We start from the raw sequence: 20,751 nt of genomic DNA on the forward strand, positions 1-20,751 counted from the left end.
GAGAACAGTGATTATAGAGGGGGTACAAGCCAGGGAACAACCCTCCTCTGAAACCCATAGCAGCTCAGAGGTGGTCAGGTCCTTCAGATAGATACACTGTTCATCCTCCACAAGAGAGGAGTGATTTTGAGATGAAAAATGTAGGGCCATCAATAACCCGTGTCACCCCTGGGTCAGTCCGCCTCTCTCTCTGTGGGTCAGTCCGCCTCCCCTTCTCTGGGTCAGTCCGCCTCTCTCTCTGTGGGTCAGTCCGCCTCTCTCTCTGTGGGTCAGTCCGCCTCTCTCTCTGTGGGTCAGTCCGCCTCTCTCTCTGTGGGTCAGTCCGCCTCCCCTTCTGTGGGTCAGTCCGCCTCTCTCTCTGTGGGTCAGTCCGCCTCCCCTTCTCTGGGTCAGTCCGCCTCCATCACACACAGCCAGGAAGTAAAATGCCTCCTCCCCAATCCCAACAGAACTCACACTGAAAACATGTGATGTCTTGTCAAACGGTTACCAAACCACAGAGAGACAAATACAATTTCAAGCATATATACCTACCAAGCCTCACATACCAAGCTCTAAACATATCAGGCAACACTACTCATGTTCATGACCGTCTAGATCTATAATAGACAATACTGCATATGTATGCTGATATATGTGTGTTAAAAGCCAGCAGTGTGCATTTACAGTGAAGCACTGGTCACCCAGAGCTCCTGCTACAGGGAGAGTGGAGACAGGACACACTGGTCACCCAGAGCTCCTGCTACAGGGAGAGTGGAGACAGGACACACTGGTCACCCAGAGCTCCTGCTACAGGGAGAGTGGAGACAGGACACACTGGTCACCCAGAGCTCCTGCTACAGGGAGAGTGGAGACAGGACCCACTGGTCACCCAGAGCTCCTGCTACAGGGAGAGTGGAGACAGGACCCACTGGTCACCCAGAGCTCCTGCTACAGGAAGAGTGGAGACAGGACACACTGGTCACCCAGAGCTCCTGCTACAGGAAGAGTGGAGACAGGACACACTGGTCACCCAGAGCTCCTGCTACAGGAAGAGTGGAGACAGGACACACTGGTCACCCAGAGCTCCTGCTACAGGGAGAGTGGAGACAGGACACACTGGTCACCCAGAGCTCCTGCTACAGGAAGAGTGGAGACAGGACCCACTGGTCACCCAGAGCTCCTGCTACAGGGAGAGTGGAGACAGGACCCACTGGTCACCCAGAGCTCCTGCTACAGGGAGAGTGGAGACAGGACCCACTGGTCACCCAGAGCTCCTGCTACAGGGAGAGTGGAGACAGGACCCACTGGTCACCCAGAGCTCCTGCTACAGGGAGAGTGGAGACAGGACCCACTGGTCACCCAGAGCTCCTGCTACAGGGAGAGTGGAGACAGGACCCACTGGTCACCCAGAGCTCCTGCTACAGGGAGAGTGGAGACAGGACCCACTGGTCACCCAGAGCTCCTGCTACAGGAGAGTGGAGACAGGACCCACTGGTCACCCAGAGCTCCTGCTACAGGGAGAGTGGAGACAGGACACACTAGTCACCCAGAGCTCCTGCTACAGGGAGAGTGGAGACAGGACCCACTGGTCACCCAGAGATCCTGCTACAGGAGAGTGGAGACAGGACCCACTGGTCACCCAGAGCTCCTGCTACAGGAGAGTGGAAACATGACCCATTGTGCAAAAAACTGGTTGAATCAAAGTTGTTTCCACATCATTTCAATCCCCAAAAATCTACGTGAATCAACACAGAAAACTGATTGGATTTGCATAAAAGTAACATACGGGCATTCCTATATTTATTTGCCCAACTTTGAACCTAAATCCCAATGACATGGTGACATTTTTTGTTAAATTCATGTTGAATTCACGTTAGTTGACAACTCGAACAAAAGTACATCAAAACTAGACGTTGAACTGACGTCTGTGCCCAGTGAGCAAATTCCTTTCCTCTCCTGCAGTCAACACAGGCTCTCTCACATTTCTGTCATGGCCTTTCAATTTCCTGTTGATTCAGACTCACTATTCAAGAGGGCTTACTCTGCTCCATCACTCCCAACAGTCCCCTAGGCCCAGGCCCAGGCCCAGGCCCAGGGGGAAATAAAGCGGTGTGTGTGGAGGTTGGACGGCCAGACAGACTGTTAAAGCCCCTAAGGCCTGATGGGTGGAACGTGAGATCCGGCTACTATCCAACGGCTACTACCTGACTATCCAACGGCTAACTATCTACGGCATTCCGGCTATTTACCCAACTTTTAACCTAAATCCCAATGACATGGCTGACATTAACGGTTAACCTAACTCATGTTGAACTTCACGTACTAGTTGACAACTCGAACAAAAGTACATCAACGGCTACTAGACGGCTGAACTATCTAACGGCTACTGCCCACTGAGCAACTTCCTTTCCTCTCCTGCAGTCAACACAGGCTCTACCTCACTTTCTCATGGCCTTTCAACTTCCTGTAACTGATTCAGACTCACTATTCAAGAGGGCTACTACCTGACTATCCAACGGCTACTATCTAACTATCTAACGGCTACTACCTGACTATCCAAGGGCCAGGCCTGAGGGGGAACGGCTACTACCTGACTATCCAACGGCTACTACCTGACTATTAAACCCTACTACCTGACTATCCAACGGAGACCTAACTATCTCCAACGGCTACTACCTGACTATCCAACGGCTACTATCTAACGGCTACTATCTAACGGCTACTATCTAACGGCTACTATCCAACGGCTACTATCCAACGGCTACTACCTGACTATCCAACGGCTACTACCTGACTATCCAACGGCTACTACCTAACTATCTAACGGCTACTACCTAACTATCTAACGGCTACTACCTAACGGCTACTACCTAACTATCTAACGGCTACTACCTAACTATCTAACGGCTACTACCTAACTATCCAACGGCTACTATATAACGGCTACTACCTAACTACGTAACTATCTAACGGCTACTATCTAACTATCCAACGGCTACTATATAACGGCTACTACCTAACTACGTAACTATCTAACGGCTACTACCTAACGGCTACTACCTAACTACGTAACTATCTAACGGCTACTACCTGACTATCCAACGGCTACTATATAACGGCTACTACCTAACTACGTAACTATCTAACGGCTACTACCTAACTATCTAACGGCTACTACCTGACTATCCAACGGCTACTATATAACGGCTACTACCTAACTATCTAACGGCTACTACCTGACTACCTAACGGCTACTACCTAACTATCTAACGGCTACTACCTAACTATCTAACGGCTACTACCTGACTTTCCAACGGCTACTATATAACGGCTACTACCTAACTACGTAACTATCTAACGGCTACTACCTAACGGCTACTACCTAACGGCTACTACCTAACGGCTACTACCTAACGGCTACTACCTAACGGCTACTACCTAACGGCTACTACCTAACTATCTAACGGCTACTACCTGACTATCCAACGGCTACTATATAACGGCTACTACCTAACTACGTAACTATCTAACGGCTACTATCTAACGGCTACTACCTGACTATCCAACGGCTACTACCTAACTACGTAACTATCTAACGGCTACTACCTAACGGCTACTACATAACGGCTACTACCTAACTATCTAACGGCTAGTACCTGACTATCCAACGGCTACTACCTAACTACGTAACTATCTAAAGGCTACTATCTAACGGCTACTATCTAACTATCTAACGGCTACTATCTAACGGCTACTACCTAACTATCCAACGGCTACTACCTAACTATCCAACGGCTACTACCTGACTATCCAACGGCTACTACCTGACTATCCAACGGCTACTACCTGACTATCCAACGGCTACTACCTGACTATCCAACGGCTACTATCTGACTATCTAACGGCTACTACCTAACGGCTACTACCTAACTATCCAACGGCTACTACCTAACTATCCAACGGCTACTATCTAACTATCCAACGGCTACTATCTAACTATCCAACGGCTACTATCTAACTATCCAACGGCTACTATCTAACGGCTACTACCTAACTACGTAACTATCTAACGGCTACTATCTAACGGCTACTACCTGACTATCCAACGGCTACTACCTAACTACGTAACTATCTAACGGCTACTACCTAACGGCTACTATCTAACGGCTAGTACCTGACTATCCAACGGCTACTACCTAACTACGTAACTATCTAAAGGCTACTATCTAACGGCTACTATCTAACTATCTAACGGCTACTATCTAACGGCTACTACCTAACTATCCAACGGCTACTACCTAACTATCCAACGGCTACTACCTGACTATCCAACGGCTACTACCTGACTATCCAACGGCTACTACCTGACTATCCAACGGCTACTATCTGACTATCCAACGGCTACTATCTGACTATCCAACGGCTACTATCTGACTATCTAACGGCTACTACCTAACGGCTACTACCTAACTATCCAACGGCTACTACCTAACTATCCAACGGCTACTATCTAACTATCCAACGGCTACTATCTAACTATCCAACGGCTACTATCTAACTATCCAACGGCTACTATCTAACTATCCAACGGCTACTATCTAACTATCCAACGGCTACTATCTAACGGCTACTACCTAACTACGTAACTATCTAACGGCTACTATCTAACGGCTACTATCTAACTATCTAACGGCTACTATCTAACTATCTAACGGCTACTATCTAACGGCTACTATCTAACTATCCAACGGCTACTATCTAACTATCCAACGGCTACTATCTAATGGCTACTACCTAACTACGTAACTATCTAACGGCTACTATCTAACGGCTACTATCTAACTATCTAACGGCTACTATCTAACTATCTAACGGCTACTACCTAACGGCTAGTACCTAACTACCTAACGGCTACTACCTAACGGCTACTACCTAACGCCTACTATCTAACTATCTAACGGCTACTATCTAACGGCTACTATCTAACTACCTAACGGCTACTACCTAACTATCTAACGGCTACTATCTAACGCCTACTATCTAACTATCTAACGGCTACTATCTAACGGCTACTATCTAACTATCTAACGGCTACTATCTAACGGCTACTACCTAACTATCTAACGGCTACTACCTAACTATCTAACGGCTACTACCTAACGGCTACTACCTAACTACCTAACGGCTACTACCTAACTACCTAACGGCTACTATCTAACTATCTAACGGCTACTATCTAACGGCTACTATCTAACTATCCAACGGCTACTATCTAACTATCCAACGGCTACTATCTAACTATCCAACGGCTACTAACGGCTACTACCTAACGGCTACTACCTAACTATCTAACGGCTACTACCTAACGGCTACTACCTAACGGCTACTATCTAACGGCTACTATCTAACTACCTAACGGCTACTACCTAACTATCTAACGGCTACTATCTAACGCCTACTATCTAACTATCTAACGGCTACTATCTAACGGCTACTATCTAACGGCTACTATCTAACGGCTACTATCTAACGGCTACTACCTAACTATCTAACGGCTACTACCTAACGGCTACTACCTAACTACCTAACGGCTACTACCTAACTACCTAACGGCTACTACCTAACTACCTAACGGCTACTATCTAACAGCTCCTACCTAACTATCTAATGGACGTTTATTTGTTTGCTGAGTTTATCTAACCGCTGGTATGTAACCGCTGGTATCTAACCGCTGGTATCTAACCGCTGGTATCTAACCGCCGCTGGTATCTAACCGCCGCTGGTATCTAACCGCCGCTGGTATCTAACCGCCGGTATGTAACCGCCGGTATGTAACCGCCGGTATGTAACCGCCGGTATGTAACCGCCGGTATGTAACCGCCGGTATGTAACCGCCGGTATGTAACCGCCGGTATGTAACCGCCGGTATGTAACCGCAGGTATGTAACCGCAGGTATGTAACCGCAGGTATGTAACCGCAGGTATGTAACCGCTGGTATGTAACCGCTGGTATGTAACCGCTGGTATGTAACCGCTGGTATGTAACCGCTGGTATGTAACCGCAGGTATGTAACTGCTAGTATGTAACCGCTGGTATGTAACCGCTGGTATGTAACCGCTGGTATGTAACTGTACAACATCATACTGTATACATGGAAAAAGGGCCTTCTGCCACCCCCATGGTGTGTGTGTGTGTGTGTGCGCACGCGTCTGCATCCCTGCACGTCTTGGGACTCACCGGCACACTTGGTCTTGGCCCTCAGGGGAGGTCCAGGGGCCCCCGTTCCTCCGTCCAGGGGGCGGGTGAGCAGAACGCTGATCTCGTACTCCGTGTCAGGGTCCAGGTGGCCGATCTTGTGCGTGGTCTTGTCCACGGGCTGGTTGTCAATGAGGCTGCCCGCCACTGTGCGGTACTCTACCTCCCGCTCCACGATGGGCCCGTCGCCGTTGATGGAGTTGGCGTTGAGCTGGATCCAGAGGTAGGTGGCGCCCACAGCGGTAAGCTGGGGCGGAGCGATGGGCACCGGGGGTTCTGGGAGACAAGAGGAAGAGATGAGAATTAGATAAGAAGTCTTAAATAGTCATTTCAATTGGTGGACAAATACTGTGAGATTACCTACCAAATGTTAATTATTTATAATATAATAATTATTTTATCCCCAGAGACACTTTATATTCATTCCCTCTGGGTTTTTATTAATACGGTCCAGGAACTGATATAACGTCAACATTATATTGCAAAATATCTGTTCTGTTTCTTGATGATTCATTCGGACTCATTTTGAATACAAGAGAGATGGCAAAAAGCTCTCCACTTATTTAGTTTGTCCTAAACTATAACACGAGAGATGTGATGTTTTGTACATTTTGACATTCGAGGACCAAAACATCTTACCTTCAGAAGAGTTAATATATAAACCTGCAGTCAATGTAGAGAAACACTAAAATTATGCAAATACTACAGGTTCACTCTGCAAACAGAGCAGAACAGAGAGAATTCTCAATTACACCCAACGTGAATCTGCAGAGAAATAGAATGCGTGTTCGCATGATATCGGCGGCTTAAATCTTAAGTAGGAGCAATTAAGTGATTGTGGTGGCGGTGCCTCACACAAAGCCGTGAGTTCTGGGCTGAGGTGGAGAGCACGGTGAAAAAAGGGGAGATCCGAACCGAGGTAATGAGTTAAACCAATTAATTTCCTGACCTTCGCCGGTAGAACAGCCAACCTGAATCCATTACTCATCACTCCCACTGGTCCTGCTCTCTTTCTCCTGGTGACCCATTTCAACAATCTCCCTCTCCTCTACCCAGCGCTCTCTGTCGTCCTGAAGAGACCTCTGAGGAGGATCCATTGTACCAAAGTCAGTCTATCGTGTTCAATTGCCAACAATAAGACAATGAGCCAATTCCTGTCCATTGTGAGGGTGAATGTTTTTGCTCTACCGGGGTGTTTTCAGTGGCGGGTCTAGGGAATGACTGACTCAACTTCCATGGACCCCCCCCCACACTTAGCCTATAGTTGGTACCCTGATGATAGCTTGTCCGACAGGCCAGTCAGGTGTCATGGTGAGATCATGTCTTTTTTATTTGACCTTTATTGAACTAGGCAAGTCAGTTAAGTCTGGCTACTCAGACGCATTTACTACCTGACAAGATAAGACTTGGATATCAGTGACTAATGTGAAGATTTGAACAGACTGAACAGTTTAGTTATCCAGATTTCCTTGCCTATAACATTGTTCTTTATACAGGAAGTGCATATGAGGGGTGAGGACATACACCTTTAGTTTACTGAATATACCGTATATTAGGCTGTTGCTTTCATACAATACATCACGATTTAGAAAAACAGGACCTCGGAGCGCTTTGTCGCCCCTCAGAGGTCTGTGTACTTCACACACACACCATGGCCTCTGATATCGATTGGAACCAGTGAGAACACCAATTACTGGTTAAGTAATGGCTCATCTGTCTTCCTGTCAGCCTGGCCTCATAACGTGTGACTTTTCCGTGAGATAGAAAAGACAGAATGTCTTCCCAGGGGCTGTATGTATCAAGCATCTCACAATACTAGTGCTGATCTAGGACCATCTGTACCTTTTAGATTGAAATGAATGAGATGGACAAGGGGACTTGATCCTAGATCTTCAGTGCTACTATGAGACGCTGTGTGAAATACGGCCCTAGATCTCTGTCTGTAATGTGGGGTTGACGTCTGACTCTGGACTGTGTTTTATAGACTTCAGATATATTATACACACTGGAGTCAATGGAAGTGTCATTATTGGAAACCCTCCAAGTAAACTAGGTAACAACATGGAGCTACTGAAAATAGTTCTGTGTTATTGTTGTGGGTCGTGTGGTGGCATCGGTCAAGCTAAATTCTCTCTCACTCTCCCTCTTGATACTACCCTCCCCCTCTCTCCCATTCTCTTCCCTCTCACTAGATGCCGTCTGCTCCGTGGCCCCAGGAGTTACCCAGTAGTCTCAGGGACACTCTCACAGCATGTGCCAGACCGGACAGACGTCATGGCCGCCCACTTGTTGACCCTCCCTGCATCTCATACCCCTTCCTCTTCCCTGTTTACACCACTCTATACGTTTCATACCTGCGTTTGCATAGTGTTTCTTTCCTTTCATTGAGCCTGCCTGGAATGCCAGCGGGGTTTGCACTTTAGGTACTATTGTGTTGGTCCCATTGCGGCAGTCACCAGACAAGTGCAGGTATTTTTACAAAGACAACACATTTGAATACAGGTCTGTTACATTTAGACCAAGGGTAGCTAGGCAACTAGATTCAGCAGCGGGCCGATTTTTGTCGGAGCGAGTGGTCGGGGGCCAGAAAATGATTATAATCATTTCTACACTGCAAATTGTTCACAACTAAGACCAGAAAGAGATTGTATTTTAAAATAAAAATGATTTCATACCTTGATTACGCTTTTATTTTTGGGAATACTTAACAGATTTAGAAAATGTCAAAAAATTGCTAAATTCCTGGTGATTTTATAATTTTTCCACAACCATCACTTCAAAAAATAATTTCAACCCCTTGTATAGATGTACAATTCATTCTATTTTGATGATAGAGACCAACCACTCAGACAAAGGTTGTCTAGATGATTTAACCGTCTTTCTTTAGCAGTCAAGACAGCTGTCCTGATCCCTGGGGTACTGACTGATTTAACTTATCAGACGGCAAACAGGTGGAGACTCACATGCCAAATAAAAACCTCTTACTGTCTCTAGAAGCAGCGAGAGAACACAGAGAGAGTGCGAGAGAACACAGAGAGAGTGCGAGAGAACACAGAGAGAGTGCGAGAGAACACAGAGAGAGTGTGAGAGAACACAGAGAGAGTGCGAGAGAACACAGAGAGAGTGCGAGAGAACACAGAGAGAGTGCGAGAGAACACAGAGAGAGAGCGAGAGAACACAGAGAGAGAGCGAGAGAACACAGAGAGAGAGAACACAGAGAGAGTGCGAGAGAACACAGAGAGAGAGCGAGAGAGAGCAAACACACAGAGAGAGTGCGAGAGAACACAGAGTGCGAGAGAACACAGAGTGCGAGAGAACACAGAGTGCGAGAGAACACAGAGAGAGAGCGAGAGAACACAGAGAGAGAGCGAGAGAGCGAACACACAGAGAGAGAGCAAACACACAGAGAGAGAGCAAACACACAGAGAGAGAGCAAACACACAGAGAGAGAGCAAACACACAGAGAGAGAGCAAACACACAGAGAGAGAGCAAACACACAGAGAGAGAGCAAACACACAGAGAGAGAGCAAACACACAGAGAGAGAGCAAACACACAGAGAGAGAGCAAACACACAGAGAGAGAGCAAACACACAGAGAGAGAGCAAACACACAGAGAGAGAGCAAACACACAGAGAGAGAGCAAACACACAGAGAGAGAGCAAACACGCAGAGAGAGAGCAAACACGCAGAGAGAGAGCAAAGACGCAGAGAGAGAGCAAAGACGCAGAGAGAGAGCAAAGACGCAGAGAGAGAGCAAAGCGCAGAGAGAGAGCAAAACAGAGAGAGAGCACAGAGAGAGCAAAGAGCAAAGAGCAAACAGAGAGAGAGCAAAGACGCAGAGAGAGAGCAAAGACGCAGAGAGAGAGCAAACACGCAGAGAGAGAGCAAAGACGCAGAGAGAGAGCAAAGACGCAGAGAGAGAGCAAAGACGCAGAGAGAGAGCAAAGACGCAGAGAGAGAGCAAAGACGCAGAGAGAGAGCAAAGACGCAGAGAGAGAGCAAAGACGCAGAGAGAGAGCAAAGACGCAGAGAGAGAGCAAAGACGCAGAGAGAGAGCAAAGACGCAGAGAGAGAGCAAAGACGCAGAGAGAGAGCAAAGACGCAGAGAGAGAGCAAAGACGCAGAGAGAGAGCAAAGACGCAGAGAGAGAGCAAAGACGCAGAGAGAGAGCAAACACGCAGAGAGAGAGCAAACACGCAGAGAGAGAGCAAACACGCAGAGAGAGAGCAAACACGCAGAGAGAGAGCAAACACGCAGAGAGAGAGAGCAAACACGCAGAGAGAGAGCAAACACAGAGAGAGAGAGCAAACACGCAGAGAGAGAGAGCAAACACGCAGAGAGAGAGAGCAAACACGCAGAGAGAGAGAGCAAACACGCAGAGAGAGAGAGCAAACACGCAGAGAGAGAGAGCAAACACAGAGAGAGAGAGCAAACACGCAGAGAGAGAGAGCAAACACGCAGAGAGAGAGCAAACACGCAGAGAGAGAGCAAACACACAGAGAGAGAGCAAACACGCAGAGAGAGAGCAAACACGCAGAGAGAGAGCAAACACGCAGAGAGAGAGCAAACACGCAGAGAGAGAGCAAACAACAGAGAGCAAACACGCAGAGAGAACAGAGAGAGCAAACACACAGAGAGAGAGCAAACACACAGAGAGAGCAAACACACAGAGAGCAAACACACAGAGAGAACAGAGAGAGAGAACAGAGCGAGAGAACAGAGAGCGAGAGAACAGAGAGCGAGAGAACAGAGAGCGAGAGAACAGAGAGCGAGAGAAACAGAGCGAGAGAGAGCGAGAACAGAGAACAGAGAGAGAGAACAGAGAGAGAGAACAGAGAGAGAGAACAGAGAGAGAACAGAGCGAGAGAGTACAGAGCGAGAGTACAGAGCGAGAGTACAGAGCGAGAGAGAACAGAGCGAGAGAGAACAGAGCGAGAGAGAACAGAGCGAGAGAGAACAGAGCGAGAGAGAACAGAGCGAGAGAGAACAGAGCGAGAGAGAACAGAGCGAGAGAACAGAGCGAGAGAACAGAGAGAGAGAACAGAGAGAGAGAACAGAGAGAGAGAACAGAGAGAGAGAACAGAGAGAGAGCACGATGCCACCTCATAGTCAGCTCAGATTAACTTTGAGATGAAGTGACAGTTCAATCTGGCTGTGCGGTGGAGTTAGACGGCGGGGCTTGTAAGGTGTTCTAGCAGTCTCCATTTCCTCTAAGCCGATACCACATCATCTCTGACATTTTGTTTGGGTTGGGGGAAGAAAGAAAGAGATAAATAAGATATCAGGTCCTTCAACAGCTTCGGGAGGGCCAGGCAATCGATCCTTCGAGGCCACTGACGCGTAGCAGAATGGGAAAACAAAAGGTTGGAGCCACTGACAGGTGCCGTGTACTGACGGGTGCCGTGTGATGTGTCAGGCCTCACTCCCTTTCACCTCCACGTGGGTATCGACCATCAGTAATGACTAAACAGCATAATGCGCTGGGGCTGACATTACAGACAACACCAATCTGTGTGGTGAAAGGATTTGTTTTCTTTCAAACACTGAGCATTTGATTGAGTCTGCACTTTTGGGACTATCCTACTGGCTCCATTGGGCCAGGCAAGCGTAATCAATTGCAGCTGAAGTATAAACAAAACAAATAGTATTTTAGTCGAATTCTGGAGGAGTGATATCCCCATCATCACCACGTTGCCCAACAAATAAAAGGGACTTCATCCATAATTACATTTGAACTACAAGTCCCACTTTACAGTTGAACTACAAGTCCCACTTTACAGTTGAACTATAAGTCCCACTTTACAGTTGAACTATAAGTCCCACTTTACAGTTGAACTATAAGTTCCACTTTACAGTTGAACTATAAGTCCCACTTGCTCAACAACCTAGAGGTCATAAAAGAGTGCCCCTTGTTCAAAGAGCCTGCTCGTGGCAGCAAGCAAGTCTACGTGTGGTCGCCATGTGGTTGGTGGTGGCGCTCAGCTGTCGCCGTGGCGCTGGATGGCTGCATGTAGCCATAACTGCTGAGTCAGCAAGCAGCGAGCCGTGTGGACTGGAGAGGCACTATGAAACTAAAAGCAGCTGTGACTTTATATAGCACCTGCTGCTAGCCACACCCTCCCGGTGGTCACAGGGCCCTACCCTAAACAGGCTATATATGAAGTGTTATTGGCTTGTCGGCTCCCATGCAACCCAACCCCTAAGCCCACACGGTTCCCCAGATGACTGGTCCCTGTCCCATGGGCTGTGGAAGCTTATGTAAACTCCCCTTCTGGGTACCATTAGGATTGTGCTGAAATGATTAGGGTTCAATATTTAGAAAGGAGTTCGAAAACAGGGTCAGAGAGATGTTGGATGTTCTGTGAGCATGCTTGTTGTTGCTAGTGTGGCAGTGCTAGCCATGTGTAACCGACGTGAATTGGCTAGCTAGTTAGCGGGGTGTGCACTAACAGTGTTTCAAATCGGTGACGTCACTCGCTCTGAGACTTGAAGTAGTTGTTCCCCCTGCTCTGTAAGGGCCGTGGCTTTTGTGGAGCGATGGGTAACGATGCTTCGTGGGAGGCAGTTTTTTTTATTTTAATTTTATTATTTTGCCCCTTTATCTCCCCAATTTTGTGGTATCCAATTGGTAGTAGTTAATCTTGTCTCATTGCTGCACCTCCCGTACGGACTCGGGAGAGGCGAAGGTCGAGAGCCATGCGTCCTCTGAAACAACCCAACCAAGCCTCACTGCTTCTTGACACAATGCACATCCAACCCGGAAGCCAGCCGCACCAATGTGTTGGAGGAAACACCGTACTTCTGGCGACCTGGTCAGCGTTCACTGCGCCCGGCCCTCCACAGGAGTCGCTAGTGCGCGAGGAGACAAGGACATTCCTGCCGACCAAACCCTCCCTAACCCAGACGACGCTGGGCCAATTGAGCACCGCCACATGGAGCCTGGGCTCGAACCCAGAATCTCTGGTGGCACAGCTAGCACTGCGATGCAGTGCCTTAGACCACTGCACCACCCGGGAGGCAGTTGTTGATGTGTGCAGAGAGTCCCTGGTTCGCGCCCAGGTCGGGGCGAGGAGAGGGACGGAAGCTATACTGTTGCATTGATGCTGTTGACCCGGATCACTGGTTGCTGCGGAAAAGGAGGAGGTCAAAAGGGGGGTGAGTGTTAACCAAGTAAAATGGCCAGTTAGTTAGCGGAGTGTGCGCTAACAGCGTTTCAATCGGTGACGTCACTTGCTCTGAGACCTTGATGTAGTTGTTCCCCCTGCTCTGCAAGGGCCACGGCTTTTGTGGAGCGATGGGTAACGATGCTTCGAGGGTGGCTGTTGTCAATGTGTGCAGAGGGTCCCTGGTTCGAGCCCAGGTAGGGGCAAGGAGAGGGACGGAAGCTATACTGTTACACATGGTACGCTAATAAGCCTGTGAGATTCACAAACAGTAGTTGTAACTCCAGGCAATGATAGTGCTTCTAAATGGTGCAATATGGAGGTCAGGTCTGTTCAGAAAGGGAGCTTTTGTTCATTCTAGGGGTGCAGTGTATGCCTAAGCTACTGATACAGGCACATTAGGTATGGCTAAGGCACAGTGTTCTGAGATGGATGCCAAGCCCTCCCTTGTGACCTAGCTGGCCAAGCTCTGACAAAGAGGTCATCTAAAGAGACTCAATACCTTGAACTACATCCAAAGTCAGAGCAAAAAGTGACATTCACTGCAAACAAAAAGTAAAAGGATCAATGTCCAAAACCGAAAGTGCAAATCTAAACCATTCTCTAAAGGGTTAACGTTTTTTTATTTTACTTTTATTTAACTAGGCAAGTCAGTTAAGAACAAACTATTATTTTCAATGACGGCCTAGGAACAGTGGGTTAACTGCCTGTTAAGGGGCAGAATGACAGATTTGTACCTTGTCAGCTCCGGGGTTTGAACTTGCAGCCTTACTAGTCCAATGTTCTAACCAGTAGGCTACCCTGCTGCCCCGCAACATACACCTGTGCAGTAGGTAGCGTTCCAGGTGAATAATATATCATCTAACTGGCAGTTATTATTATTATATTAGTAGTGGTATAGTAATGTCCCTCTCTGGGACCTGTTGGGCCATGTGGGGGTTAAACAGTGCAACATGAATAATTTATAACCCCAGCCATTCTTCTACATGCCTCAGGTCAGCCTATATGACCACAGCAGGGTTAAAGGCCCAGTGCAGTCAACAGTCAGTTTTCCCTGTGTTTAATATCATATTGTACAACAGCTGATGAAACCAACACTGTAGAAGTGTGAAAACATTTAATCAGTGTTGTTTCCTGATAGTTACTGGTTGAAAATACAATCTACAGAGGACCTTCTAATCAGTAGGTTTGTATGGGCAGGAGTGTCGGCTTTCCATGGTGACATCACAATGCGGTAATTTGGTTACTAGACCAACGGCAAAGAGAGTTACAAACCTCTCTGCCAATAACAGCTCGTTTTCAGTTTCCCTTCCTACTCAAACCACTCAGACAGTCCTAGCTAAATTCTTGCTTGGGAAATGGTGTTTTGGTAAAAAGCTATTTTGGCCATTTTAATGAAAATCTATTATAGTAAGGTACTTAATTGTTGCCCAAAAACTATTTGAGATTGATATAAAAACGGCTGCATTGGGACTTTAAAGACCGTTCTTGGGTCAGTATCCCTGGTACTAGATCTGGGATCAGCCCCCGTCCCTGACCCCGTCCATAGATCCATATCGATCTGGGATCAGCTCAGCCCCCCAGCCCCGTCCCTGACCCCGTCAATCGATCTGGGATCAGCCCCCCCCCCCTGTAGATATGGGATCAGCCCCCTCCATACAATCCTATTCATTATGATCTAAAAGGCTAAACTGATCCTATATCAGCACTCCTACTCTGACTGTGTGAAAACAGGACCAGTAGGGTCACCAACTCAGAGAAGAGCTGTGCACTCTGCTGACAAAGCCACCACACGTCTTCACTAGACGAAACACGTAAATTGGATGGAATAAAACAAGTGGTAAAAACGAGCCGTAGCAGAGTCGGTGTTTGCAAATTCATAAAAATGATGTGAATATGAAAAGTTTCCGAAATTAAATATTAGATCAGTGAGAGGGGGACAAACGGCCGGGATGAAAAAATGTAGACAACTCAATTGAAAAGTGGAACTGGTTGTTGCTGTTATAATACATCCCCAATCAGGGAAGTGAGAAGAACGGGAGTCTTTGGTAACGGCGTTTAAAATGATGAAGCATATTTTGACATGGTAAAGGAGGCAGCCGTCGTACATCGTTCCTCTACACAACCAAGTGGAGGGGGATTTACTATGGCAACCAACACGCCAGGGATCATTTGCATCGACATGTCTGACAAACTCAGAGGCCAGTTTATTAGGTACACCCATCTAGTACTGGGTCAGACCTCCCCTTTGCCTCCAGAATAGCCTGAATTCTTCGGGGCATGGAAACGTTGCTCAATCAAGGGAGCTAACGTGTGCCAGGAAAACATTCCCCACACCATTACACCACAGCCACCAACTGTACCTTTGACACCAGGCAGGATGGGTCTACAGACTCATGCTGCTCACGCCAAATGTCTCTGCCATCAGCATGACGCGACAGGAACCGGGCAATGGTTTTCCAATCCTCAATTCTCCAGTGTTGGTGATAGTGTACCCACTGGAGCCACTTCTTGTTTTTAGCTGATACGAATGGAACCAAGTGTGGTTGTTTGCTGCAATAGTCCATTTGTGGAAAGGACTGACAAGTTTTTTTTTCCTGAGAAGCCGTCCTCCACACAACTGTTGTACTGCACCATTATTTCACTGTTAGTGGCCTGCCTGTTAGCTTGCACGATTCTTGCCATTCTCCTTCGACCTTTCGTCAACAAGGTGTTTTTCCCCCTTCAGGACTGCCGCTGACTGGATGTTTTTTGTTTGTCGCGTCATTATAGGTAAACCCTACACACGTCGTGCGAGAGGCACTGGCTAGCCGTTTCTGAGATACTAGAAACGAAGCACCTGGCATGGATGATCACACCATGCTCAAAGTTGCTTAGGTCACCTAACGTTCAATCGAACAGTAACTCAATGCCTCGATGCCTGTCTGCCTGTTTTATATAGTCTATAGGAGCGAACCATTTTCATGAACGGGGTGGTGCACCTAATAAACAGTACATCATGCACACACACACACACACACCTCCTCTGACACATTGTCAGTGAGAGCCGCTGCTGGCGCCTGCTGCACATAGAGACAGAGTGTGCTGGTGGAAACGCGCAGGGCTATTTGAGAGTGATTGACAGGTCTCTATCTGGCAGGCCAGGATTATAGCTATCCCTCACACTGAACTTCCTAAGAGAGACATTTAGAGTACAATAGAGGGCAATCACTAAGGCTGAACCTGAGCTATGGAGATTGGAGAGAGAGAGAGAGAGAGAGGCCCACTCTTGGCCTTGACATTGGAAATTATACAATAAAATGACAGACTTGTTTGTGACTGGTTGAAGAAATTAACTAAATTAAATATCTATTATAGTTGATTAAAAGTCCAAGTGAAATGTTATTTCATAACTTTCACTCTTAAATAGAGATACTGTATGCATAGGGATAACACTACCATGAACAGTATACTGTATGCATAGGGATAACACTACCATGAACAGTATACTGTATGCATAGGGATAACACTACCATGAACAGTATACTGTATGCATAGGGATAACACTACCATGAACAGTATACTGTATGGATAGGGATAACACTACCATGAACAGTATACTGTATGCATAGGGATAACACTACCATGAACAGAATACTGTACAGTAGTCCATGACGTAGCACCTATTTGTGAGGAAACTTTACCGGTCAATATAGGAGGCACAAGCAGAACGTGACTTACGTTTGACGGTCAGGTCGGCATAACTGGACACGCCCACGCCCTTGTCTGAGTGGACGATGCAGCGGAAGCGTCCAGAGTCTCCCTTAGTGGTGTTCTCCACGTCAAACGTGGCGGTGTAGCGGCGGGAGTTCACCGGCTTGGTCTCTCTCATCGGGGCCCGTCTCCCTCCGATACCCTGGTAGGAAAATACACAGCAACACACGATCATGTAAATGTACAGTTGAAGTCGGAAGTTTACATACACCTTAGCCAACTACATTTAAACTCAGTTTTTCACAATTCCTGACATTTAATCATAGTAAAAATTCCCTGTTTTAGGTCAGTTAGGATCACCACTTTATTAGAAGAATGTGAAATGTCAGAATAATAGTGGCGAGAATTATTTATTTCAGCTTTTATTTCTTTCATCAAATTCCCAGTGGTTCAGAAGTTTACATACACTCAATTAGTATTTGGTTGCATTGCCTTTAAATTGTTTAACTTGGGTCAAATGTTTTGGGTAGCCTTCGACAAGCTTCCCACAATACCTTGGGTGAATTTTGGCCCATTCCTCCTGACAGAGCTGGTGTTGCCAAAACTATAGTTTGTTAACAAGACATTGTGGAGTGGTTGAAAAAAGAGTTTTAATGTCTCCAACCTAAGTGTATGGGACTTCCGACTTCAACTGTAAATTAGGAGTGTTGCGACAAACACATTCCCCATTCAAACTGGTTCCCCTCATTTGACAAATTGAGTCGTCTGCAGTGACTCTTGTCAATCTTTGTTTTTGAAGTCAACACTGCCAGCATGGTGTAGACTAGGGTACAGTAGAATGTACTGCAGATTGAAGCAGTACATTGTAAACACATGAGCTGAGACCTATTGAAGAGTGCCTGCAGGCTGTAGGGTCTAACACCATTGGGCTAACCAGCAGGTTTCCACATTCCGCTGGTCGGTTTATGAATAGGAGAGGAGTACGTGGCTGCCTGGCAGGCAACGCTAGTCTAGTCCACCTGGGGAACAGCATCGGTGCAGACGGTCACAGAGCGGTCAAACTGAACCGCTGACGGTCCAATACTTTAGATGGGAGAGAGAACAACAGACCAGACAGAGCACTGGCCATCATGTTAGGGGAGATATCCTCCCGCTGTTTATGTTAGGGGAGATATCCTCCCGCTGTTTATGTTAGGGGAGATATCCTCCCGCTGTTTATGTTAGGGGAGATATCCTCCCGCTGTTTATGTTAGGGGAGATATCCTCCCGCTGTTTATGTTAGGGGAGATATCCTCCCGCTGTTTATGTTAGGGAGATATCCTCCCGCTGTTTATGTTAGGGAGATATCCTCCCGCTGTTTATGTTAGGGAGATATCCTCCCGCTGTTTATGTTAGGGGAGATATCCTCCCGCTGTTTATGTTAGGGGAGATATCCTCCCGCTGTTTATGTTAGGGGAGATATCCTCCCGCTGTTTATGTTAGGGGAGATATCCTCCCGCTGTTTATGTTAGGGGAGATATCCTCCCGCTGTTTATGTTAGGGAGATATCCTCCCGCTGTTTATGTTAGGGAGATATCCTCCCCGCTGTTTATGTTAGGGGAGATATCCTCCCGCTGTTTATGTTAGGGGAGATATCCTCCCGCTGTTTATGTTAGGGGAGATATCCTCCCGCTGTTTATGTTAGGGGAGATATCCTCCCGCTGTTTATGTTAGGGGAGATATCCTCCCGCTGTTTATGTTAGGGGAGATATCCTCCCGCTGTTTATGTTAGGGGAGATATCCTCCCGCTGTTTATGTTAGGGGAGATATCCTCCCGCTGTTTATGTTAGGGGAGATATCCTCCCGCTGTTTATGTTAGGGGAGATATCCTCCCGCTGTTTATGTTAGGGGAGATATCCTCCCGCTGTTTATGTTAGGGGAGATATCCTCCCGCTGTTTATGTTAGGGGAGATATCCTCCCGCTGTTTATGTTAGGGAGATATCCTCCCGCTGTTTATGTTAGGGAGATATCCTCCCGCTGTTTATGTTAGGGAGATATCCTCCCGCTGTTTATGTTAGGGGAGATATCCTCCCGCTGTTTATGTTAGGGGAGATATCCTCCCGCTGTTTATGTTAGGGAGATATCCTCCCGCTGTTTATGTTAGGGGAGATATCCTCCCGCTGTTTATGTTAGGGAGATATCCTCCCGCTGTTTATGTTAGGGGAGATATCCTCCCGCTGTTTATGTTAGGGAGATATCCTCCCGCTGTTTATGTTAGGGAGATATCCTCCCGCTGTTTATGTTAGGGGAGATATCCTCCCGCTGTTTATGTTAGGGGAGATATCCTCCCGCTGTTTATGTTAGGGGAGATATCCTCCCGCTGTTTATGTTAGGGGAGATATCCTCCCGCTGTTTATGTTAGGGGAGATATCCTCCCGCTGTTTATGTTAGGGGAGATATCCTCCCGCTGTTTATGTTAGGGGAGATATCCTCCTGCTGTTTATGTTAGGGGAGATATCCTCCTGCTGTTTATGTTAGGGGAGATATCCTCCTGCTGTTTATGTTAGGGGAGATATCCTCCCAATGTTTTCTTTTGGTGCATGAAATTGGAAGAGGGGGTCAAATACAACTTCTGGCAATACCAGGAGTGTTGTGTCAGCAGGCTGTGTGTATGTTTGTGTTCGTCTGCTGGTCTGTTTGAAGAGCGAGAGGGACAGTGAATCCTGTCAGCAAGCGCCACGCTGTGTGTTCTCTCTGCACCCCGGCTTCCTCACAGCTGTCACCACACACACGCCGACAAAACCAAACACACATACACCCATACCAGATGGGGGGCCATTTGTTTATCAGGAATATTTCTTCATTACTGTCACCGGGGGGGATTTCACTTAATGCTTGTGTTTCATCTCCGGCATTAACGAGGATGAAAGGAATTCGTTAAGAGGAGCGATTACCTCATTTACTGTCAACCTACCGATAGCACACTGATCTACCTCACACACTGTCAACCTACAGATAACACAGTGATATGCAGATGACAAGAAAATTGACAACAGAATTTCAACATTCTTGTAGGGAAGGACACTCAACAAGCAAAGCACTTCCACAAATGACTGATGATTGGCTGAGAGAAATTGATGATAAAAAGATTGTGGGGGACGTCTTGTTAGACTTCAGCGCAGCTTTTGACATTATTGATCATAGTCTGCTGCTGGAAAAACGTATGTGTTATGGCTTTACAACCCCTGCTATAATGTGGATTAAGAGTTACTTGTCTAACAGAACACAGAGGGTGTTCTTTAATATTAGCCTATCAAATATAATCCAGTTAGAATCAGGAATTCCCCAGAGTAGCTGTTTAGGCCCCTTGCTTTTTAAAATGGTTACTAATGACATGCCACTGACATTGAGGAAAGACAGAGTTTCTATGTATACGGATGACTCAACGCTATACACGTCAGCTACTACAGCGACTGGAATGACCGCAACACTTAAAGAGCTGCAGTTAGTTTCAGAGTGGGTGGCAAGGAATAAGTTAGCCCTAAATATTTCTAAAACTAAAAGCATTAAATAAGGTGGAAATTGAGAAGGTTGAGATGACTAAACTGCTTGGAGTAACACTAGATTGGAAACTGTCATGGCCAAAACATATTGATGCAGTAGTAGCTAAGATGG

The 20,751-nt window shown here is 46.9% G+C and overlaps 1 protein-coding gene across 9 annotated transcripts in view; it reads right to left on the bottom strand.

Annotated features, from left to right (window-relative positions):
- The window catches only part of LOC118397907 (receptor-type tyrosine-protein phosphatase mu-like), a 344,875-nt gene that overhangs the window by 196,618 nt on the left and 127,506 nt on the right, over positions 1–20,751 (bottom strand). For all 9 annotated transcript variants that reach the window (XM_052483784.1, XM_052483786.1, XM_052483782.1 and 6 more), the window contains exons 6-7: positions 17,124–17,298; positions 6,221–6,514 (exon numbers count right to left, since the gene is read on the bottom strand). In XM_052483784.1, the coding sequence (XP_052339744.1) occupies positions 6,221–6,514; positions 17,124–17,298 (469 nt within the window). The remainder of the gene's footprint in view (positions 1–6,220; positions 6,515–17,123; positions 17,299–20,751) is intronic.

Source organism: Oncorhynchus keta, chromosome 28, assembly GCF_023373465.1.
Source record: "Oncorhynchus keta strain PuntledgeMale-10-30-2019 chromosome 28, Oket_V2, whole genome shotgun sequence".
Taxonomy (NCBI): Eukaryota; Metazoa; Chordata; class Actinopteri; order Salmoniformes; family Salmonidae; genus Oncorhynchus; species Oncorhynchus keta.